The sequence below is a fragment of the Onychostoma macrolepis genome, chromosome 01 (assembly GCF_012432095.1).
Source record: "Onychostoma macrolepis isolate SWU-2019 chromosome 01, ASM1243209v1, whole genome shotgun sequence".
Lineage (NCBI taxonomy): Eukaryota > Metazoa > Chordata > Actinopteri > Cypriniformes > Cyprinidae > Onychostoma > Onychostoma macrolepis.
In genome coordinates, this window is record NC_081155.1 from 16,211,839 (window position 1) to 16,238,106 (window position 26,268).

The window sequence follows — 26,268 nt, forward strand, 5'->3', positions numbered from 1 at the left end:
GATGGATAAAAGTTTTAAGAAATATGGCTATAAGGACACACACACACATTGGGCTTTATTTCCAGGAATAATGGTTTTTATACTGCACAAACTGTATTTTCTATCGCCCTACACCTAAACCTACCCCTTACAAAAAAACTTTCTGCATTTTTTGATTTTCAAAAAACTTCATTCTATATGATTTATAAGCTTGTTTCCTCATGGGGACCAAAAAATGCCCCCACAAGGACAAGGATTTCAGATATTGCCATCTTTGTGGGGATATTTTATCCCCATAATATAGGGTTTACCAGGACGCCTCCCTCCCTTCCTCCCCCCACACCACACACACACACACACACACAACACCCATAAACTAAAATTTATTTCCATAAGCATGAGCTTATATTGTAATCACTGTAATATATACAGATTACTAAACAATAAAATTTACATTAGTGGTTCATAAATTTACAATCCATTACAACTAACCAAGATTTTCATTACAATTATCTTTTCAGCTGTATAGATTGTATAGCTGAGCGTTTCATTGTAGCTATAATTATAAGGCAATAAAATCAGAAAGCCAGAAATGCAACAAACTCAAATACACCAACCTCACAAAAGCTTTCAGTTAAATATCACAATTCTGTTGTTCAATAGTTAACAATCTTCAGAATTAAAGTCTAAAAACTTACTGAAGTGATAAATCTGGTTTATGAACCACATCTTTATTGATACTAAAATTTACCTTTAAAACCAAAAGGAAAGTGACCTCATTTTTATTTTATATAAAAAGGTTTATTTGTTTGAGAAAAGAATGACAGGATGTTTGTTCATTTTGAATTCTGCTTTGTACACATGTGCTATACAGTGCAGAAAGAGTTTCAAACCCTTTAATGGACAATTATTTTACTCTGCTTAACCCTCACATCCTTGTGACACATTAAAAGACCTATAAAAACACTTTTAGTGACACTTCACCGTCTTTTCCATTGAACCCAAGGACAAAAGGAACTCTTCAGTCAATTTCCATCTTCACCACATAAGTGTGCACTACGGGGAGGAGGGCAAGACGGATTTTCACCAGCTTTACCAGGCCACTTCCATCAATACATTTCATGAACATGGGAAAGACAAGGGAGGAATAAACACTACAACAGTAATCTATAATCTTGCCCATAATGATCCAATACTTCAGAATAGCAACTTTGTCCTCACAGTATCAACCTGAGGCTCGATAAGATCACACAGCATTGTGGGTAATTGATTTTGCATGTTCGAAATGAGTTGAGTTTACAGGATCTTACAGAGGTCATGTAGTTCATTTAAGTGCATGTAATTTTAACAGGTCCATCCATATAAATTAAAGAACTGGTTGACGTTTAAGGTTTCTCTTTTTTACACGCAGTACAAAGATCACAGCCTGTATAATTACAAACTTAACAACAAAAATATGTAATCATTAAAATGAACTTGAAAGAGAAAAAAGGTTCCTTCAGCACTGATCCAGAACCAGAGGATGCCACAAAAGAAGCCCCAGAGAAATTGACCGACTTCACAGCCAATCAGATTTGTCTGTTTTTTTTTCCGACATCAGGAGACTTTAAGACGCAAACTCACGTTGAAGTGAAAAAAGAAAGGGCATTAGAAGAAAATCAAGAAATGTAAATAACAAATAGACTTAAATATTACCAAAAATGTAAACACAAATCTTTACAAAAACAAAACAAAAACTAATATTCACACATTAACTGAAAAAAAAAAAAAAAGAAAGAAAGAAATACAACAGACCTGCGCCCTTGTGCTACTGACAATTACACTGTAAAACCACTAGGATAGTCGATTGTGTGACTGAAATCATTTGGCGATGACATTGAAATAGGATATCCTATAAACAGTTTCCCTGTTATATAAGTTTCTTACAGAGCGCCAGAAAAGTTCTGAGTAGCCCTATTAATAAACAGTCTCTTGACACCAACCACATAACATTAACTTTCCCAAAGTCTGCAAGGTCAGATGTTGGAGCTTCGTCTCCCTCTAGTGGCCCCTAGCGAGGGCCGCAGGCGCGGATCACGGGCCTTATAATGCTCGTTGAAGTCCAGACGGAAACTGAGGAACTGAAGACTCTCATCAGAGCTGGTCATTAGCAGCCGCAGAAACTCCTGCACTATGCCCTAAAGAGAAACAACCATCATGAACTTCAGGTGCTCGTTTGTACAAAATCTGTGTTCACATGTTTCTATCTCTTGATATTATAACTGCCATCCAGGGACAACAGATGAAATGTATCTTTAGACTGATAATATTACAGTACATTTACTGTGAATTGTCCCTAAATAAATAAATATAATTTAAGGTGTTAAATTAATTAATATAGGTGACTAATCATTATTGATCAACATTAGCAGGTTTGAAATTATCGGTATTGGTTCGTATTTAAAGCAGATAATATCAGGACTTATTTCAAATAGTAAACCATTTTTGTCAGGTTGTGTGTCAAAAACGTTTATTAATCTGTTTTAATATACAGTAAAATAATTTAACTGTCTTGACTATGTCAGATTTAAAAAGGCTATCAAAAATATTCTTTTCTCTTATTTTAATACTTTATTTTTTTTAATTACATTATAAATTCATATAAAACTCAACTGCATTATATGCACTTTCCAAAAAAATACATTATACTTTTTTTTTTTTTTACATGTAAAAACTGATATGAAAATGAAAAGAGACAAAAGTTCACATGAAAATTCTGATTAATAATGAAATTTGGACATATTACAATTATGCGTTTAATATCTCCAGTATTTTCACAAGATTATAGTGAGAAAACAAGGATCATGTCTTAGTTTATTCCAAATATACTGATAACATTTATATTACAAGAATATTCAATTAGCTCTAAAGCATATAAATGTCTTCCCAGAATAAAGAGTTAACCATAATATGGGCTTTAATCAGAAAATTGTTCATATAAATATGATCAATATTCATTCTATATTATTATCAGGCATGATATGTGGTGAGTATAAACCATGTTCTGCTGTAATTGTATAAGATTCACATTAAGTGTTTGACTCTAGCAGACGTAAATGTCTGGATCAGCATAAAACGCCCTACTGAACACCATTAAGCATGTTCTCTCACGCTGACACCCGCTGGTTCAGCATTTTTTCATGCATGCATGAAATGATGTAGGCTTATTGGGTGAGCATATTAAAGTGTATGAAAGGGTGTGTAGGGTACCTGATAGAAGTGTGTGAGTAATCTGAGCTGAGAGCACATTTTTGGTATGGTGTCTTTAAACTCCTGCACACGTCTGTTCTCCTCGGCCTCCCGCTCTGCTGTTACACCCCACTCGCCCTGAAACACAGAAACAGAGCTATAAACAAACACAGAAAAAGACACACACTCACACATTTGTTTACAGCAATTTAGCCAACAAGAGAGAAGAAAAAAAAAAAAAAATCAATGGCAATAGAAAACCAACACCGTCCCCGTAAATACTTTCGTTTTTGGCCTATAAATTTGCTAATGGTCACTTTCCAGAGTCAAATAAAGGAGTGGAACATAATTCTCTTTGCATGGAGATAATCAGATGCCTTTATAGCGATGGACCCTCTGAACATGTGACTTGACCATTAGTAATGTTCTGGCTTATAAGAAGTCTCGCTTTCTTTGATCTTCCGTTATAACAAGGGCCATTTTTGGATATATGGATTTGGTAAAATTATTAAAAAAATGTTTTTTTTTTGTTTGTTTTTTTAAGTCTCTTTAAAGCTGCATTTATTTGATCAAAAATACAGTAGAAACAGTAATATTGTGAAATATTATTAGAAATTAAAATAACTGTTTTCTATTTTAATATATTTTATAATGCAATTCATTCCTGTGATGCAAAGCTGAATTTTCAGCATCACTGCTTCAGTCTTCAGTGTCACATGATATTTTTCTTTAAAAAAATAAAATAAAATTCTCCCTCAGTTATAAGCAATATTCGTCTACAGTATTACACTTACTGTATAACAGAAATCTATGGGGCAAGACATTCTGGAGGTTTTAAAAAGTAGAGATATGAAGGTAATATTTTTGGTCAAGTACTTACTTTATTTTTCCATACAAAATGTGCATAATTTGAGCTGTAAAGTTAACATGGCGCAGTTTTACTGAGCTGGTGACAGACTCGTTTCATCTCAAATAATCCAATTCCAATGTGGAGATGGCAACTAAGTATATCTATAGCTCATAAATGTTCTCATTTCACCTGTCAAAATATGCTAAAATATTTTTTGGACTGCAGGATGAAAGCATTATGACAGTAATTATTATTACCTATTCATTTTATATTAACATTAAACGTGTGGAAAAGCACTGATTTGATTTACTGTCAATACATACCATTTCTTCCCTCTGTCTCTTCTTGTCCTCGAACTGGATGCGTAGTTGCAGCTCTTCTAGAGCAGAGCGGTACAGAGTGTCCTGAGCATTCTGGAACTCAATGATCTGATCAAACACTGCGCGCAACTGATTCAACAGAGACTGCAAACACACACAGAGGACAACAGAGTTACAGAAATGAGGACAAGTATGAGGGATCACCACCAGTACACAATTTCCCTGTGTAAATGCATTGTACCCTGTTGTTCACATCCAGCAGGCAGCGAGAAATAATGGTGTCCAGGAAAACGTCATGAGCTGCTATAATGTGATCCAGATCCTGAGCCTGCTGGACCTTATTCCACAGCTCATCACAAGAGCACTCCAACACCTAGAGAGAAACAAACACAATACGATAAATAATCCAGCTCAAAAGTTGGAAGGAGAAACAGGAGGCCAAACATACAGAGGAACGTACTTCAAATGTGATGTAGTACTGCATCTGATGGATGAAGTGAACCATCTCGGAAGCGAGAACGTGACATTGGTGCAGCACACCGGAGAGCTCTGCACAAATACACAGCACACATCTTATCTGTCTGCCGAGAAAGCTAGATGTCGCAAACAGTTTAAGTTGGTTTTATAACATCTAACCCAATGAAAACTGCACTCACCCGGCATGCTCTTCAGCAGCTTGGCGTTACACATTTGACCCTTCCATATATCTGTGAGGATGTACTCCATTCTTTTAGCTCTCCACAGGAAGTTGAACACTCGCAGGTAGTGGCTCATGCACTCACGGGTGAACACCTGACACAGGTATGACATGTGGTTAGGGATGCACTGACATAATCTTTCTGGCCAATTCTGAAAAGCTGGTAATTGTTTTAAATGTCATGGCCGATAACCATAAAAATTGTTCTGATTTTAATAGTAAAATGCTGTAAAAAATTAAAAATGCTACAGTAAAAACTAGGGGTGTAACGGTACGTGTATCGTGTAACGAACGGTTCACAGGCAAGTTCCAAATGGAAGTGATCTGCTGACGGACAACGTGCTGCGTTGTCACAGGAACATCCCAGCTGAAGATAATGAGGAAATTAGATCGCTCCCTTTGCCAAGTGCATTCCAAATGACTAAATAATGGCTCGCATGTGCCCCGCTCACTCCAAAGTCCCCACTCCAAGGGGATAGGGATGATCACTTCCATTTGGAACTTGCCCGTGAACCGTTCGATACACGATACGTGTACCGTTACACCCCTAGTAAAAACCTGTTAATTGGTTAACAGTAAGTTTCCGTACTATATACAGTGAGATAGTATACAGACTGTATACAGCAAGATACTGTTAAGATTAGGGCTTTTTTTTGGAAGTGAAAAACAACAAGTCATTGTATAATTTACAGTTAAAAAAAAACCCAACTTAAATTGAACCGTAAACCGTACAGTGAAAAATTCTCTGCATGACACCTCATATTTGATGTTTTTTCATTGAAATAACTTTTTTTTTTCTTACAGTTATGTTCATTAGGGTTGTATGTTACATCCGATGTTGTTAAATGAATGTTAATTGCATTATTTCAGTATCATGTGTGTTACCATGATGGTGTTTAGTGTTTGTGTGAATGACACTGTGCACCTTCTATATACGGTATAGGTATTTCCCTCCTCAGCTTGTGGAAGAGCTGCTTATAAGTTTTGGTTCATCATGTGACTTTGTCATTACAACCTTCTTTTGGTGGTTGTCAGTGTATAACAATGATACAAAACACATTTTAGTACTTCAATACATTGGTATATTAACATTATATCAGTAAATTAAATACAGTTTTTTTTTTACTGTGAATTTAAGTTAAGTCTGCAAAACCTAGAATGTTGCTACCATATTTTTTTACAGTGAAGTTCTGGCAACCACAGCTGCCCGTATTTTACCTTAAATGTCACCATTTTTTTACAGACTAAATAAATTAGAAATAGACACTAAAAACTAAAATCAATCATTTTAAAGACTACAAGTGAATTTAGGCATCACAATGTAATAATGTATGTAAAATCCACAGATTACATCACAAAAAAACAACAACAACAGCAAACTATTTTCGCATTCTGGGTCATTTTTGACCCGGTGGAAAATAAGTTTATAAAGTAGTCATAACTTGATATTTTTCAACAAAAACAAATTGTACCTGATGAATAACTTCTCATTAATAGGTGTTCAACATTATAAATAAATGTTGCAGTCAATTCAACACCTAGGCTCATCGAAATTTACTGCTCGGTTCTTGGACTGACACTCTGACAGCCCTTGGTCTAAATGTAAAGTCTCAAGTGATCTAGTCTTGGTATGGGTGATGTTTCCAAGATCCAGACCACGACTAGACCGTTAAAAACTATGCATTTTTGGAATTTATTGTTTAATGTTTTAAATCTCTCCCAGCTCAAAACTCAAATGTGTTATAGGCTAACAGTAAAGATCAACTTTAAGTGAGCAGAAAGATCCTGCTGCATGCAGACGGTGTGTGTGGACTTCGTCAGTCTGCTGGTGAGGAAATATACATCATGCACAATGTCAGAGTTAAAGGACAGAACTCGGATAAACAAAATTAACTTTGAGCTTACGCCAAAAGAGTTTATTTACCGTGGCAATGGGCCCCTCTACATGATAATCCAAACTGAAGACGTCCCAACCAGTGTCCCCAGGAGAAACCTGGACAAAACAGGACACCAGATCCACATTCAGTGATGCACAATAATGTACTGAAATTTACCATCAGCCTGCGTTTCATTTTTTGTTTTTTGGACTCAGTCCCTTAAGTACCTCCAGTAGCCGGACATCAAGCCTCTTCAGTATCTCCGGACTGTCAAATTGGGCATTGGTTGCTCTGACAGCAGTCTCCAGGATACCGGTTAGATTGTGTTGGTAAAGAGTCGTGGCAGCCCTAGCCAACTCTGGCCTGAGAGAGAGCAAGAGATAAAGAGAGATTGATGACTCCAAGAAAAGAGAGGGAACTGTTATAAATCAGCAATAAAAATCAAGCACACTCACATCCAGCTGAAACTGAGACGTCTATGTTTTAATGAGTGGTCACTCGTGAACACACACACAAACTTACTTGAGGAGGTCCATGAGATGTCGGATGAAGTCTCCCTGGCCCAGAAGCAGGTATCTCCTCATGGCCTGAAGATGTTCCAGCAGCTGGTAGTTCTTATTCAACACATCCAACAGATACTTACTGGTCTCAAAATATGCAGCATCAATTTTACTCTGAAAGGCCCCTTCCAGATCAGTGAACAACTCTGCCGCTGAAAACAAGATACACAAGGTTATAAATAAAAGCAAAAACCAGGAAGAGAGAGAGAGAAAAAAAAAAAAAAACGGACAAGTGGAAAGAAAAGTGGTAAATGAAGAATAAGTGAGGTGGAAAAGTGAGGCAAAGTGTAAAAAAGAAAAAAAAAAAAAAAAAAAGACTAAAAATGAAAATAAATCCTTGTGGCAAATATTGCCAGAAATTTACTGCAAGTTGACATTTCATATGCAAATAAGCAGTGACCAGGGTTACAATAAACTAAAAAGTAGAACAAAGAAAAACTCATAAACAAATAATGGGATAAAAATGAAATGAAACTATTAAAAAAAAAAAAATCTTTCAGCATCTTGTTTTCTATCCACCAAGCAGCAAATTATTACTAGTTTTAGCTGATTATTATTACACTTTAAATTAAAAAGATTTCTAATTTTATAAGTAAATAACACAGTAGTTAAAGAATCACTTAACTGACAGCAGGGGTGGGCGATATGACCAAAATCTTATACGCTAATTTAAGTAATTAAAGGGATAGTTCACCCAAAAATAAATATTTGATGTTTATCTGCTTACCCCCAGGACATCCAAGATGTAGGTGACTTTGTTTCTTCAGTAGAACACAAACAAAGATTTTTAAACCGTTGCAGTCTGTAAGTCATATAATGCCAGTCAATGGGCACACAATCTTTGAGAGAAAAAAATACATGCACAGCACACACAAATCCAAATTAAACCTTGCGGCTCGTGACAATACACTGATGTCCTAAGACACGAAACGATCGGTTTGTGCGAGAAACTGAACAGCATTTATATAATTTTTTACCTCTAATACACCGCAATGTCCAACCATCCTGAGCTCATCCACAACATCCGGCGTGTGATGCGTCAACGGCTCTGGAACATAGATATATACGTAGTTCCTTACGTATCGCGGCCCATAGAAACCGTCGCTAATGAGGAATCTATGTATATATATCTATGTGCACCAGATGTTGTGACAGTCGGACACTGAGGTCTATCAGAGGTAAAAAAAATTATATAAATACTGTTCAGTTTCTCGCACAAACCGATCGTTTCGTGTCTTAGGACATCAGTGCCGCAAGGTTTAATTTGAATTTGTCTGTGCATGGTTTTTTTTCTCTCCCAAAGATTGTGTGCATTATATGACTGACAGACTGCAACGGTTTGAGTTAAAAATCTTTGTTTGTGTTCTACTGAAGAAACAAAGTCACCTACATCTTGGATGCCCTGGGGGTAAGCAGATAAACATCAAATTTAAATTTTTGGGTGAACTATCCCTTTAAGTACATACGATATTAGTAATTTTATTTCACGGTAACAATATATATTACAATACAGTTATTTTTGTTTTAAATAAGGTCTTTATATAAAAATTTTGAATACTATAGAAATTTCATAATTCTTGTCACCAGCGTCAATATCACAAAAACACTAATAATAGCCTAAATTTAAAAAAAAAAAACTCACCGAAGACTAGTAAACAGTCAACGGTTAAATAAGAAGAAGAAACCAATTACAAACAATAGGACAAAAAAAACGACAGTAAAACAAATAAATAAGAAATGCCATATACATAATCACATGTATAAAAACACTGCATATTCTTTAAGTTAAGTTAGTGACTTATTGTCAAGTATGGTGACCCATACTCGAAATTAGTGCTCTGCATTTAACCCATCCAAGTGCACACACACAGCAGTGAGTAGTGAACAAAATGCACACACACACAGTGAACACACACCCGGAGCAGTGGGCAGCTATTGCTCCAGCGCCCGGGGAGCAATTAGGGGTTCGGTGCCTTGCTCAAGGGCACCTTAGTCATGGTATCGAAGGTGGAGAGAGTGCTGTTCATTCAGGTTACAAGCCCGACTCCCTAACCATTAGGCCACGACTATTTACTGTGTAAATTAAATTTATATTCACAAAAGTGATTTAGTCAAGAGCATTCAGAGATTTCCTCTCTTTTGTTGGTTGATTATCATGAATGAATATTAGACTGCCGTCACTTTAAGAGCTACCCAGATCCAATATACTGTTACACGTGCATTTTTTACCTCAGCCGTTTGCTTTCACTTAAGACCTAAATTACTGTGTTTATGAGGATACTTGCAAAGACTGCCATTTTGACACATACAAGTGTCTATAAAGCGGCAAAAATAACTCGGTTCAATACTCCCGCGCACGCCTCTCTGACAGTGCTCAGAAACGGTCTCTCAGACAGCGAAATTGCTTTTCAATGGCTTAAAATCACTTGTTTTTAAACCACAATGCTCAAAAATGCGTGCAAACGATACGTTTTTGTGACCATTGTAGCACAGCAACGTTACGTGAGCGTGTAACCGCGATAGTCCAAAATATCTACCGGTTGACAAATTTCTACTGGTTAATTGTGTCTAAAGTTAAATCGCCCACCCCTAACTGACAGACAAAAACTGAAAAAATAATAAACTTTAACTATTTAAACCACTGAAACCAACTAAAACTATGTTTAGATTCAAAGTAAATTTGAAAAACAAAACAAGTTAGAAACTATAATCACCATGACTGTGTTATAAAAGTATAACAAAATTATGGAAAACATGAAAGATATTTGGTCAAAAAATAAAGTTTTTGCAAGGTTATACAAAGGATATACACGTAAAGACCAAACAGCTTTAAGGCCAGAAAAAGTAAAACACAAAGTCAATGCAGAGAAAGAAAGAGAAGGACAAAACACCAGAAAATAAAGAACCTTCTAGAATCACATTGAAGGTCAGAGATGTACGAAGAAGGCTAAGAGCATTGATTAGCCATGCTAGCAAAGATGTTAAATACAGCCAGCATCGATATGGACAACTACACCACAGACAGGCGGTCAAAAACAGCACTTTCCTCCACAACAGATCAATCCTTATCTCTCCTCTTTCTCCATCCCTCGCTTTCAGCAGGTTATTTAACTATTAGCTGCCATTATAGCCATATATATCGCATTAGCCAGCATAAACGCCGCTATTTTAAGCGACTGCATTAGTGCTAGCTCACCATCTTTGGGAGAGTCGGTGGATTTGGAGGCAGGCATGATCTTTCCCGGCGGAGTCCTGTCGTGGCATACCTGATGCAGGAAGTTGATTGATTTGCCAATGAGTAGCACCTGGAGAAGGACAGAAGAGAAGAAAACGCATAATTATAGGCTCATTTCAGTCTGAAAATAACTCACTATTACTTAATGTCTTGCATTACACAACCAAATTGGAAGAAAGTGTGTGTGGTGCTTGGCTGTGCAAAATACACACCCTTCTTAGTGTGTAATGGGTGGTTGATAATAGGTTAGGTCAAACATGAGGAGACAAGTGCTATTATATACTTTATTGCACACATTTTACCTGGAGAGCAACAAAATGAGCATGATAATACTAATACTACAATACTACTACTAATAATATATTTATAATTTTTTAAATATATTTGGATTATATGTATAAAATAAGCATTATAATACTAATTCTACTAATAATACATTTATAAAAAAATCAAATGATAATAATATATTTGTAATATATGTATGATTTAAATCTTATTTGCTAGATTTTGTTACTTACATATATATACACATAAATATATATACACATACATATATATATATATATATAACATTTAGTTATTTAGCAGACGCTTTATCCAAAGCAACTTACAAATGAGGACAATAGAAGCAATCAAAATCAACAAAAGAGCAATGATAAGCAAGTGCTATAACAAGTCTCAGTTAGCCTAACAGTACACGTAGCAAGGTTTTTAAATTTTTTTTAATTATATACCGTATTGTCCCGAATATAAGGGATAATCTTCCATACATGTCTCTAAGGCTTTTATTGATGGAGGTCCCAAGCCATTTTTAAGGACCATAATCTTCTAGATAACATTTTATAGACTCTTTTGACTGGTGCTTATAAGCAACTATCAAGTATGCGATTTGTGTAGGTCTTGTTCCTAGATCAATAGCATCTACAATATGCCATGACAGATTTTAACTCAATGCAAGTAAGTGTAAAGTACACAATGTACTATGAAATGAAAGTACATGATGTAAGTGCTGTACCTTCCTGGCTTGATCCATGGTGATGAAGGAGGGGATCATACTCTTCCTCAGAGAGTACTTGTCGTGCCACAGTCTGTCTGTCTTCACCGTTGGGTCTGAGGCTACAAAGAACTGAACACAGGTTTCGATAGTCAGATGGAGATCTTAATTTTTTTATTTTAGGAAAGTTATTATGCTACGACCTGTAACTAACACACACACACATACACACACTCATAATGTTTACACTGATGAAACATCACTGCAGCTCAAAGACAAATGAATGACCTCCATCGACTGCTCATCTATTGCTGTAACACAACAAATGACCTTCTGTGGTAATTACACAGATGGAGGGAACGAACGCAGAAGAGCACATCAGTACTTTCAAAACGGCAACTATTAAAATGACTATTGCCAAGAATAACGATGCCGAGCGAAACGAGGAGCTCGTAAACCCTTGGCCCAGGAGGAGAGCGGCTTCGATGGGTACATTAGTGATATAACCCTCACCGTCACCTCCACCCTCAACACTGCTTACACTGTGAAAAAGCCTGCTACACTTCAGTGAGGGCGAGATTAAATCCTGTGATTACAGGCAGGAGCGTCTGATTGGTGCCCGGGCGGAGGGGAAGCTGGGAGTTGATTGGGAGATAACTCTTCTACGCCTGACGACTTCAGACTTAGTCGAGTGGGCATAGACTAAGTAAAGAAAGATTCATTGACACTATTTGGTAATGGTGGAGGACAAGGAGAAGTAGATGTGAGAGTAATAGTGGATGGAAAGAGAGACAGAAGGCCATAGAGGATTTGGATGGAGACGGGCCCATTAGCGCACCCTCATCTGTCCTCATCTGGGTGTCTGTGTGTAGGAGACTGTGGTTCACTGTGTCTGGAACACTAAATCACACTCAAGTGCAGCTGTTTTCTCAGACACACAACAGTGCACAAGTCAACAGAGTCAATTTGAGGACACTGCCTGAGCTTGGCTTCCATTATATGGTGGAACAAAGACCGATAAAGTTAAATGTTTTTTTTATTTATTTAATTATTAACTTTGTACTGATTAAATGGTATTGTCTTTACAACTCAACCAAGTAGTTACAAAATATATCATTTAAGAACAATACGAAAAAAAATATTAAAAGGCGTGTTTTGTTTTTTTTTACACTTAATTAACTCAAGGAACAATAAGTGTATGCATATAAATACAAATTAATGATAATATTTTCATGCACATATACGTGTGTGTGTGTGCACGTGCAAATGCTTGTTTATTGTCATTCATTTGTATGTGTATAATCATGGTCAACTATAACTCTTAAAAATCAACTAAAATGAATTTAATTATAAATGATATATGAAAATCAAACTTAAAAACGAACTGAAATTTGTTTACATTATAAAGCTAAATAACTAAAAAAAAACAAGACCTAATAAAAAAAAAAATACAAAACCACATAAAATTACAAACATTTAAATGAAAACTGAAAATATAAAAATAAAAGCTCATTCAAAATGTTCATAAAAACTAAAATAGTATACAAACAATAATAAAGTTGAAGCACTAAATACTACAGTACACAAATAATCCTAAAAACACAGGTCTGAACTGATTCATGGAAGTGAATCAAACTGTTTCAACATCTTACCTCACTTTTGATGTGTAAAAGAGACACTATTAAAAATCTGTCTTAACACACACTCCTACTAGAGATAGAGGCTTGTGAAGCAAATGATACACTCTTCAGGACATTTAATGACCAAATTAAAGCAAAGTTAACTACAATCACTGAGATATTCATCTAAATCTATACTGCCAGCAAAATCCTAGAATTCTGAATATTTAGCCCAGGCCTACATGACAGGCACTAAGTAAAGATTAGAGTACATAGTTCTGCAGTGTGGTGACTTTAAAGTAACTGCTCAAGTAATGAATTACAGTCTGGACACACACAGCAAGTTCTAACAAGGATATCTGGGAGTGACTTTGCAAAGACAAGCTGTCTGTGTGTGTGTGTGTGTGTGTGTGTATATGAGTCCTGACCTCATGGTACGTATCCTCCAGCTCCCCATCATAGATCCAGCGATACAGGAAGTTAAGAATGGGGTGGGACACCAGACCAAGGATGTGCTGGATCAACGCTCTCATGTGAGGGTCACCCGTCTTTCCATAAGCATGTACAGCCGAAGCCAACTCTCCTCCTTTACGCCCTGAGAGAGTTATCTGAAATCAAATCTTTGCACTAAATGCACCTTATTACTGTGAAATATGATCAGGAGTCTGACATTAATGCTGACTACATTTTAAATGCATTATGTTGCAGATTGCATCTTATCAATGAGATGTACCACCACTAACCTTGGCAGTAGTCCACCAGTGCGGCTAGTGTTTTCAGCCGGACCTTGGGGTCGTAAGTCCACACCAGTAGTCTCCTCAGAGTCAGACTGCTGTCCACGCTCATGTTTACACCCTGATCTTCTTCCACCTGGAGCTAAACGCATATACACCTCAGTTACCGCTTTTCCACTGAAATGGTGCTGGTTTTCATGCTTGGTTGTTTCAGTGTGCTTTTCACAAACAGGGTTATTTAAGACGGTACATAAATTGGTCAAGGCTTTGCTTTACTATATTATCCAGCAGATTGTTCCAGATAGGAACCAGTGGCGGAAAATTCAGGCTTGAGCAAACGAATGTTTCAGGGTCAAACACACATTTTCCCCTGCGCGTTAAGTGGGGTCCCATACTCACCTGTGCATGAAGTACAGACAACAATCTGTAGTACTCCTTCAGCTCTTGATGCAATGCAGCACAAAAACTCTGAGGATAAAAACAGGAAGTAAAAGTGTTACTGAAATTATAGTGTGAGAAATTCCTGAATTATTCCTGACTACAAACAACTGTTCAAAAGTTTGGGGTTGGTAAGATAATTAAAAATTACAAAATTTTTAAAATGTAATTAAAAACACAGTAAAAACAGTAATATTGTAAAATATTATTAAAATTTAAAATAACTATTTTAATATAATTAAAAAATATAATTTATTCTTGTGATGCAAAGCTGAATTTTCAGCATCATTACTTCAGTCCTCAGTATTATTCCGAAATCATTCTAATATGCTGATTTGCTGCTCAATTTGCTGTCATTGTTGAAAGCAGTTAAACATATTTTTCAGGATTCTTTGATAAATAGAAAGTTCAAAAGAACAGAATTTATTTAAAACAAATATAGTAAAATATGTTTTACTGTTACTTTTGATCATCTTAATGCAGCTTTGCTGAATAAAAGTATTAATTTCTTTCAAAAAAATAAATAAAAATAAAATAATTTAAAATGTATAATCTTGCATAATAAGATTTGTGTAGGAGTTAAGGTTACATATGATACGTTCATTTCCTGTCATGTCACATTTCCTACCTGCCCGACGAGGCCAAAGGCTCGATCCAGGCTGTGGGAATCGGTATATTTTCTAATCTTATTGTGGAGCCAGCCGAGCTCTGCTAGCCTGCTGCTAGTGTCTCTTAGAGACTTACACAGTGGCACCTAAAGGACAAAACATACAGTTATTTACTCTCTCACAACATGCAGAGCAGGAGTTTATAATCCCATAATAACAGACTATAGGTAAAACGACTAGAATGCGTTTATTTTTAAAAATTAAACTTAAATATCTGCTGTGGGAAACGAAAGTGTGTTTTTGAGGCTGCTTGTGAACTGGCCAGTATGTAATCTGCCCTTGTGACACAGTGGCAAAGACATCTCATCAGTTTGAAGAAATGGCTTTAGCTAATCTTGACTTTCACTTATTTTGGGTCTTTGTGAGCAACATCTGTTCCATTCAACACAAAAACTCTTTAATAGCTTCTAATAAAAGGTCCATTTAAGCCTTTGATTAAGTGTTCACTTGCAAAGGTCACCAAGATTCCTTCAAAGCCAACGGTTGCCAAACAGACAACCAGTTCTTTTACTTTTCTTCCCAAGAGTGAGACGAAGACAAAGCAGCTACAGCAAATCTCAGACTGAATGCCATAAGGAAGGGTTAATTTCTTACAGATTCCCACAGAACTATAAGGGAATATGCAAAAAGAGAAGTTCTTAAAACAATGATTCATAGATTAGCTGGATTAGTTAAACTAATGACTTCTGGCTAAATTTCATGAAATACCCTCATATTAATATTGATTCTATGTTTAATATAATCAAATAATGCATAAAAAGTGACACAGAAATGGAGTTTGATTTTTAGGTTTTATGAGAGGACTTCAGGCATTCATCTCCATCTGTGGTTTAATGGGTTGAGTACTATATACGTCACGTCCAGAACAAACACAAACAGCTCTGGCCCATCAAAGTGTCTATTTATCCAGCAAACCTCACTGGACATAAAAAGCACATTGTTCTTTTTCAAACAAATAGATGCACCATTTTAAAAGTGTCACTTAAAAAAGACTCCTGATCGATTAACTCTGATTCACAGTCAACGTCTGCCAGGAATTTAAAAAAAAAGAAAAGGAAAAGGCCTTGAGAGCCGCTTGGCTCAAATGGATTCATGAGGCCACGTGAGTTGTAGCCAGACAGAAGCGGCTGATGATGAGATCAATGCTTCTATATTTCCCATTATGTACAGTCATGGCCAAAAATATCGGCACCCTTGGTAAATATGATCAAAGAAGGCTGTGAAAAGTAATCTGCATTGTTAATCCTTTTCATCTTATTTAAAAAAATTCACAAAAATCTAACCTTTAATTGGATAATAAGAATTTAAAATGGGGGGGAAATATTATGAAATAAATGTTTTTCTAAAATACACGTTGGACACAATTATTGGCACCCCTAGAAATTCTTATGAGTAAAATATCTCTGAAGTATATTCCCATTCATATTCACAAGTTTGAGCACTCCAGGGTGATTATGAACATGAAATTATCCAGCCATGGCTTCCTGTTTCACAGAAATATAAACAGGAGGGAAAACAAAGCCCAAATTCCCTTAATCATCCATCACAATGAGAAAAACCAAAGTATATATTTCTGATGTGCAGCAAAAGATAATTGAGCTTCACAAATTAGTGAAGTGGCTTTAAGAAAAGAGCTAGAGCAGTGAAAATTCCCATTTCCACCATCAGGGCAATAATTAAGAATTTCCAATCAACATAAAATGTTACGAAACTGCCTGGAAGACGACGTGCGTCTATATCGGCCTAATGCATGGTGAGAAGGAGAGTTTGAGTGGCTAAAGACTCTCCAAGGACCACAGCTGGAGAATTGCAGAAAATAGTTGAGTCTCGGGGTCATAAAACCAAAAGAAAATTGTCAAACAGCCCCTACATCATCACATGTTGTTTGGGAGGGTTTCAAGAAAAATTCTCCTCGCTCATCCAAAAACAAACTCCAGCATATTCAGTTATCAGACACGACTGGAACTTCAAATGGGACTGGCTTGGCTTCTATGGTCAGATGAAACAAAAAAAAAAAAAGAGCTTTTTAGCAGCAAACACTCAAGATGGGTTTGGTGAACACAGGGATAAAAAGTACCCCATGTGTACAATGAAATATACTGCTGTATTTTTGATGTTGTGGGCCTATATTTCTGCTGGAGGTCCTGGACATCTTGTTTAAACACATGGCATCATGGATTCTATCAAATATCAACAGATAAAAAATCAATAAGTGACTGACTCTGTTAGAAATCTTATAATGGGCCATGTTTGGATCTTCCAACCGTACAATAATCCAAACACAAACCTCAAAAACAACACAACAATGGGTCACTGAGCACAAAACCAAGCTTCTGCTGGCCATTCCAGTCCTCTGACCTGAACCCTGTAGAAAATGAGTGGTGAACTGAAGAGAAGAAGCACCAACATGGAGCTGGGAATCTAAAGGGTCTGGAGTGATTCTGGATGAAGGAATGGTCTCTGATCTCTTGTCAGGTGTTCTCTAACCTCATCAGGCATTATAGGAGAAAATTTAGAGCTGTTAAACTGGCAAATGGAGGTTTCAAAAAGTATTGAATAAAAGGGTGACGTTAATTGTGGCCAACGTGTATTAGAGAAAAACATTTATTTCATTATGATATTTCCCCCCATTTTAAATTCTTATTATCCAATGAAAGGTTAGATTTTTGTGAATCTTTTAAATAAAAGATCAAAAGGATTAACAATGCAGATTAATTTTCACAGCCTTCTTTGATCATATTTACCAAGGGTGCCGATATTTTTGGCCATGACTATACTTACAAAAGTGTCTACAGGTGCTCCTACTTTAGTTTGTTTAATAAGAACTCACATTGCAAGTACTTTTATAAGAAGCGCAATACTAGAACATTATGCTAATAATTACTTCCCAGCATCTCAGTCTGACATCTAAAGTGTTTGTACTGTAGCTGAAGTGGATAAGTAAATAAATGAAGAACATAAAAAAGCTAGTAAAAAGCCCTTTGTTAATTTTCTTCACAATATAGTCATTATGAATTGATGATTGTTTTTGATTTGCTGTTCATTATGATTAAATAAACTTTCATAAGCTTTTTATTTGTGGTGCCATTTAAATGAGAGGTAATTAAAAATCTGCTTTACGAGAACAGAGCAAGCTAATATTTATGATTATATTCTTGTGAAATTTAAACTGCATTCATAATTATACAACCTTGCAACATTATTTCTTCATTTATCGTTTTATGCTAATATACACTACTTTTGACAACTTTGAAGTTGGTGTACTTTTAAAAAAGTTTTTGAAGTCTCTGAAGCTCACCAAGGCTGCTTTTATTTGATCAAAAATTAAGTAAAATGGTTTTCTATTTGAATATATTTTAAAATGCAATTTATTCCTGTGATGCAAAGCTGAATTTGTGATCTTCAGTGTCACGTGATCCTTCAGAAATTATTATATGATGATGATTTTCTGCTCAAGAAACATTTCTTATTATCAATGAATGTTACAAACAGTTGTGCTGATAAATATTTTAGTTGTAAATGTGGTACATTTTTCCAGGATTCTTTGATGAACAAATTTCAACTTTCTGAAAAAGAATTTATGTGAAAAAAGAAATCTTTTGTAACATATAAATGTCTTACCTATCACTTTTGATCAATTGAATGCCTCTCTTACACTGATTAAAAGTACCTTGAAAGGTAGTGTATATTTGAATTTTTTAAAAATATATCTATATTCCAACTGTTATTGTGACAGTGGTTCGAAATGTGACAAGCACCTTTCAAAAAATGTAATTTGATTGTGCCTTTGTGCTTCCCAGCAACTGTAAACAGCCTAGTTACTATAGTTATATAGTCTGCATGCGAGCGAGTGAGCTACAAAAATCAAAGAGAAAGACAAGACCAGAATGAAAGGAAGATATTACAGCTAAAAAAGAATCACCTTTGAATCAATTTTGTAGCAGTTTTCTGGGCTGCACATCTTGATGAACTTTCCATCTATTCCCTGGAAAACATAAAGAATGTCTCGGACGAGAGCAGCCTCCTCGATCTCAGCTGGGCCAGAGGAGATAGAAAAATATAGTGAAAAGGGAGAATTTAAATTAAAGTTCTATAAAGGTCACACTCATATATGTGTCACAGAGAAAGGTGCCATGTGGCCAACTGCATCTTTAACACCGCTGAAACAGCTCTCTCTTACAGAGGGAATATCTCTACACCTAAAGGATAAAAATCAAATGTAAAGTACAATTAATTAGTCAAGAGTAGCCTAAAAACTACTGGAAAATTTTGTAAAATATAACGAGTTTGTTTACAGAGTGAAACATTTATGGCATCTACAGCATAAAACTCCCATGCACCTGTCACTGTTTTAAAATATGTGCAGAACACCAGTCATTTTTATTTTTAGTTTTACAATACTATCTTTATTTTAGTATATAAATCACCCAGTTATTTCCTGAAACATCCTGACTATTCCCTTTAGACACTCACCACTGCCATCTCCATCCCGTCTCTGTCTCTGTGGGAGTTTGGGTGCCGGACTGGAAGAGGGTCCACTGGGGGGACGAGGGGCAGCAGCTGCCCCAGAGGGTGAACTGGAGACCGGGATAGTCCAGGCTAGACGAGACCCTCTCATAGACTCTCCGACAGCTTGGGGTCCAGGTCTGAAAATTACAAAAGTGGCAGATGTTTCCTATAAATACACACAAGTTAATCTGAAAACCTCTGCATTTCATCATTAAATTGCCAAACTCTGCTTCAGAAGGTCAACAACAAAAAAATCCTAAAATGTTTGCATTGCCTTTTTGCTACATGAATTTTCATCTCAAACCCCATTTTCTTGAAACTCGTTTGCCCATTAGCAAAACCTGTGGGAATTCACTAATTACCTTGTAACGGTGAGCTTTAAACAAATAATGACACTAAGGTTCAGACACTTTAATGATGCTGTTGGTTTGACAGATTTACTGTGAAATGGATCCAGTAATCAATTAATTCAGGGCTTGGAGTACATGGCCATATTTAAAATATCTTAAGTGCTGCAGGTGCTAGACAGCTGCATTAATAATAGATGAGTGTACAGCAGTTCAATTAAACATGCTACAAATACAACAGCTGCATTACTGAAAAAAAATTACTTTCAAAGAGAGAGGGAGAGAAAAAAAAACCCCATATGATTTGTCATAGGCTGTTGCTGGGCTAAAGCACTATATAAGGCACAATAAAACAATCGAAAATAAATAACATTTATAAAACATAGCGTGCATTGCAATGTGATGCAACAGCTGGTTACAGTATAGACCATTTTTATGAATACAATGCGAGCAATATTAGTCATGTTGGGTGTAGACATTGTGCTAAAACAAAATGTCAAACAAAGTAGCACATGCAAACAAATTTTGCTAGATATTTAGAAACAGCTTCACTTTTTAGAGACATTTTTGCGAATGTACAGCAAGTAACCTCTTTACATGAGACATGATAATTTTCCTTGTAGACAAGACAATTACTGAAAAGAAATTCTGTAAATATTTGTGTTGAAACAAACCAGAAACAAAGAAATGGAACCGTTTTTAATGGACTGCAATCAAATACTACCAATAAACAGACATTGATCTCCAAATGCTACATCTGCAAAAGCTCTGTGTTCAAAAATATTACAATGATTTCTAATCACGTCACGTGACACTGAAGATTGGAGTAATGGCTGCTGAAAATTCAGATTTGCCACCACAGGAATACATTACTTTTTAAAATATATTGAAATACAAAACAGTTTGTAAAATAGAAAACGATTGTAATAGTTTACAATACTGTTTTTACTGTATTTTTGATCAAATAAATGCAGCCGTTGCATTGGTGCATTGAAGATAGTTCACCTCAAAAATGAAAATTGTGTTATAATTTTTCTCACTATAAATAATGACCTCCTTCAGTGTTTCCTCTAGGATTTTTTCCAGCTGTGGTGGCAGGAATATTTACCATGGGCCACACCCCCTCCCCACCCTAGAATCATGTGCACTCAGAATTTAATTTATTATAACTAAAAAAAACAAGTAAATAGTAAATAATAAAATATGAACAAATAACTTAAAGACAATCAATAGCACAAACAAAAACAAGATACAAATTAAATTTGTAATAATCTATTCAACTGTAAAATAACACTGGATAGTCTTCCCTGTATAAACAGACAGTAATGACAGACAGCAGCAGGTTTATTTAGGCTTCTGTCTCTTTAAGACCACATGCACGGATCTAATATACTGTTACACCGGGTTCTATGCTTACTTTTCTTTTTAGGAGCGCTTGTCCTCCCAATTAAAAAAAAAAAAAAATTAAGAGCACCTTCTAATCAATAATCCAAAATTCTGATCAAAAATTTGCCGTCCTAATACGAGGTGATATTTGACTCAAAGTGATTTACAGGGGAATTTTCTTTTTACCTTTGTAATGGCATTTTTCTAATTTTATTAAAAGTATGTCATCTGTCAAATTCAAAAATTTATATTTATAAGCTTTTTAAAATTTCTGATTTAAACAATATAATAATAAGTAGAATAAAACATAAGTTAGCAATCATATGAAATTAGTATTAATAAAAATTTAATTTGTACTACAGAGGTGGCACAGAAGAACACAAAAGTGGCTTGTAGGTACATTTAATGAGTGCAATTAAATTCATAAATTCATGTTGAGATTAATGTTTTAAATATAAAATGTTCAATATAGAAATATTAAATGATTTAAATAACTAAAATTATACTTTTCAAAATAAAACTAAAACCACCAGCAGGTGGCGGCAAGTCACTGATTTTATCACTGAATCATTCATTCAATTGATTTGTTCAAATGGCTGATTCATTCAGGAATGAAGCAAGTGACTGTCTTTATGAATGGGTAATCATGAATCACTGACTCAATAGATCCGTTTAAACACGCAGCTCATTCATGAATGAAACACTGCTGTGTTTGCTTTTAGAGATGCGCAGCAGCTGAGCTGTTACTTTATTTGGAACTATTTTCCTAGATAAAATGGCGCAAAATCAGGCAGTAGTGTTATATTCAGACAACACAAGTCACTTAATATTAACTTCTTGTTTAGAGAACTGTTGTATTAAATCAATAGGCCTATCACATTTACAACTCCCTTAATAATTATTAAAAACTGTCACTCTCCTTAGTTTATCGCGATCTGTGGGCTCACACAAAATGGTCTATAAGAGAGCGCGCGAGTGAGTTCTCTTTCACTTTAAATAAGCAAGACTCAAAAGCAAGTGCAAATGATACATTGCGTCATCTGTCATCTGTCACGTTATAAGCACGGAATCTGCGGGAATGAGTAGAATTATTATTAATAGCCACAAACCCGCACCAAAATTCAAGTCCTGCTCTGTGTTCTCTGCTAATTACCCGACTGTGAATGATGTGAGCGGCGTCACTATGATGCTACTGAGAAGCTGCAGCCGTGGCGGGGATGATTTTAGATGTGGCAGCGCGCCACGGCAGAATGAATGTAGCAGAAACACTGTCCTTACATCAAACACAAAAAGAGAAATTTTGAAGAATTTAGTTATTTTTTAAGCCTACAGACAACAGCCAAAAAAATCTAAAACTGACCAAAAACCAACAATTTCACTTTCACAATCACATGATAAAAGTATCAGAGTCGTCTGGCATTACTGACACCCAAGTTTGTACAACATGCGATATATGCGACTTTTATGGCACTTATTTTGTCCTTTTTGGAGCTTGACAGCCCATGGTCACTGTATGCTTTCACTGTATGGAAAACAAGATTCACTAAGTCAGCCCATCACTGTCACTCACCCAGTGAGCAGAGACGGAGGGGTCGGCCCAGGCCCATTGATCGAGAATACTCCCATACTGCTGATGCCACTGGTAGCCATGCTGGAGTTATGGGCAGCGGCTGAGCGCTCTGGGTAGCTGAGCGGGAGGCTCTGGGGACGGGCGTAGTAGAACGGGGTGGAGTGGACATCACGGGGCAAAGCCTGGGCGAGCAGAGCTCCATAACTACACACCTGTGAAGGGGAAAGACGAATCTGTCTCACACATAATGTAAAATCATTTTCATTAAGTCATTGTGTAGTATCTGCAGAATAAGTGGAGAAACATCTCAGGAACATACAGGAACACGGTTGGACGGCTTCCTTGGGTCCTCACAGAGGCTGAGCAGGAGGTATAAGATGGACCATCTATGTTTCAATACACCCTGTTCACCAGAAACAAATCAATCAGTATATTTAACCATACCACATGCCGTCCATTATATCTAATCTATATGTATCATGTATAACTTGGAAATAACAAAGACCTTATACGCTGCGATGAGCTGAATACTGACCTGGGTCTGAAGCTTTCTGTGCAACTCAGAGAAAAGGGCAGCATCTGCTTCCCGTCTTTGTTTCAGCACTACAATAAATAAGAAAAGAAGAAGAAAACAAATTATTTTTGCATCTTAATCAAATAAAACAGAAATATTAAAGGATAGCCTAATGAGTTTAGGTGCTGTTGATAGAATGGTCACTAGCAATATTGGGCCATTTTTGTACTATACATCGACCAGTATTCATTTTTTATACCCGATTATTTGTATGCTTATATGTCTGATGTGTTAACCAATACGCAACATGTTCAAATTCAGGAATAATAAGATTTAAAATAGTCTAAATAACAAAATTTCAACGAATTGCATACAATAATTTAACAATATTATTTAACAAAACAAAAAAAAAAAAATATATATATAGCATATTTCAAAATGATATTTGATAAAAATCACAATATTTTCCCAGAAGAAATGTTTTAAAAAATGTCCATTACTGTAATTTGACCAAAAACATTTCCTAGTTATTACATATATTTAATAGCAGCAGCAACAAAACAAACAACAGGCAAAATAAACTGACAAATTCTAATGTTTTTGAATAGAAGACATAAATTAATTACAATTATTAATATTTTTGTCAGTCTATAGATTATGAAATGCCTGCTGACAGTGATATTTATGCAAATCTAATCAATGCTCTGACAGTTACCTGACAAAATTTTTAAATGCGTTTACTACATTTAAAAAAAAAAAAAAAAAGTGTATTTTGCCCCATAAATTTACATTTACGCAAAGCTTATACTGGGGTATTGTGATCACAGATAATAAATTAATTAATTACAATTAACAGTGAAATTGATTTTTTTTAAAAATGTTAACAGAATTGTATAAACTTTTAAACAAGTCTGGTTAAGATCCGGTTAAAAGGTAAATACAGTGGCAATTCTGTTGGAAGTTATTAGCCATTTATTGGTGTATCTGATGGTTAAAATGCTTAAATATCAGGGGGAAAAAATTTGTAAAACTGATCTGGTAAAGGTTAACTTAGGTGAAAGGCTAACTTAGATGGGCTTTTGTTAAAATTTTGAGAAAGGTTTCTTTTGGAAGCATGAATTAGAATAGGTTGAAAATAAAGCAAATCCCCATATGCCATCATTTTTTCAGCCAAAGTGAACTTACAGTTTTCAAGAATTATTATTAAAATAACAAACTTTTGTTATTTTTTTGGACATAACTGTTTAATGAAAACATATTTCTTACCAACACAAAAAATGTTTTACAAATAAACTCTCATATTTGTATTGGCAGGGCAAGTATAAATGGGAACTACTCTGATCCACCGAACAGATCCTTATTATTAAGCCTTGTACAGCATGTTCTACAAAAGCCTCCTGAAAGCATAACTGCACTTGAATAAAGTAAGGAAAAGGTTTCAGATTACTCACATTCTTTTTTAATCTTTTCAGACACCAGAAACTCATCCCGTTCAATTGTGGGTGCGTAATTACTTCCAATGACCCGCACGGCATACTGGAACTGATGGGCTACATCAGCTGACAGAAGATACACAGACAACAGATGCCATATTATAAACAAACAAAGACCTGGAGCTGTAAAAATGATCTAAAACACACAAACGCATTTTTATACCCATATAAAAGACATATTTCAGTTCAATAACAGATCTACATGCCATTTAAGTCAAAATTTATATAGTGAAATCGTTATCGGATTACACATAGGACATTAACTCCTTTTTAGGAAACTGAAGGCAGGGATTATATTCTGGTATGTCTGCTGTTTCTAAAGTCTCTTGTCCAACAATAAAGTGAAATGTCTGTTTCTCATTTGTTTATGTCTCTTGTGGACTCTCTGAGATGTGTTTCCTTCAGACTAGGGATTAATTCATACATAGCCTACATTTGAAATATGACAGCAGCAGTGAACTGATAATAGATGAGATAACAGCTTTAGTTTGAAGCATCAGGGTCTTTATTGACAAGAAGGGCCATTTGAAACAGGGGCCCTGTTTTATCCAGCATCCCCCTGATGTTTTCCAAGCCTTTCCGCTTACAGCATCTCATCTCTGTTGATCTGACCCTCCATCACAAACATTATCACATCACATCACAATGTCCGTTTTCATCGAAACTCACAGCCTAGTCCACCACTGCACATATTAATCATGTTTTGGCAGCTGTGTGGCAGAATGAGATGTTTCTTTACCTTCACTCTTGCCCGTGATCTTACAGCACAGATTCTGCAGAAGCACGTTAGGTGATTTCTGATCAAGCGCCGCCATTGTGCTCGTATATATTACCCTCCGTGCGAGCAGAAACGGTCCGCGGTGCGTTTTTAACCGCTGTCGCTTTTCATCTGCTGGGTTACAGCTCCTGGCAACAACAGCGCCATTTTAACGGAACCCGCCGAAAAGCGCCCACAGCCGGACAGTCGACGGAAAACACAACAGCGGTGCGCAGCGGAAAAACAGCCGGCTGGGAAATAAGACCTAAGAAAACGTTCCTCCCTACAAACGTTACCTAAGAGCAATGCATAATAAAACACGTTGAATATTTATAATAATAATAATAATAATTGATTGATTAAATCTTTTAATAATCCAAAACGTTGTCTTTTGTAAAGGGGTAAATAACCACAAGTCCATCAATGAAAAGAATTAAGAACAAAATTATATATATATATGTATGTATATATATATATATATATATATGTGTGT

At 35.8% G+C, this 26,268-nt stretch overlaps 1 protein-coding gene across 1 annotated transcript; it reads right to left on the minus strand.

Moving 5' to 3' along the window:
* Positions 1–430: 430 nt before the first annotated feature.
* tubgcp3 (tubulin gamma complex component 3) lies at positions 431–26,008 on the minus strand. The gene is made up of 22 exons (XM_058786610.1): positions 25,758–26,008; positions 24,977–25,084; positions 23,547–23,614; positions 23,331–23,414; positions 23,012–23,223; positions 19,673–19,845; positions 19,122–19,234; positions 15,160–15,285; positions 14,493–14,561; positions 14,103–14,235; positions 13,788–13,954; positions 11,762–11,872; positions 10,708–10,816; positions 7,474–7,663; positions 7,179–7,314; positions 6,999–7,067; positions 5,034–5,169; positions 4,838–4,926; positions 4,619–4,750; positions 4,381–4,521; positions 3,229–3,345; positions 431–2,156 (listed from the first exon to the last, which is right to left on the minus strand). Exons 1-22 carry the CDS (start codon positions 25,831–25,833, stop codon positions 1,995–1,997), a joined length of 2,721 nt encoding a protein of 906 aa, XP_058642593.1. The 5' UTR covers positions 25,834–26,008; the 3' UTR covers positions 431–1,994.
* Between the last annotated feature and the right edge of the window lie 260 nt (positions 26,009–26,268).

What these genes read in the sequence shown, in the direction of transcription:
- tubgcp3 (XM_058786610.1), bottom strand. Translation starts at nt 25,833, where the DNA reads ATGGCGGCGCTTGATCAGAAATCACCTAACGTGCTTCTGCAGAATCTG. An exon ending in CATCTCATGGACCTCCTCAA is followed by an intron (nt 7,315 to 7,473) that starts GTAAGTTTGTGT and finishes GCTCTCTCTCAG; the next exon opens with GCCAGAGTTGGCTAGGGCTG. An exon ending in TGCTGGATGTGAACAACAGG is followed by an intron (nt 4,522 to 4,618) that starts GTACAATGCATT and finishes GTGTGTTTGCAG; the next exon opens with TCTCTGTTGAATCAGTTGCG.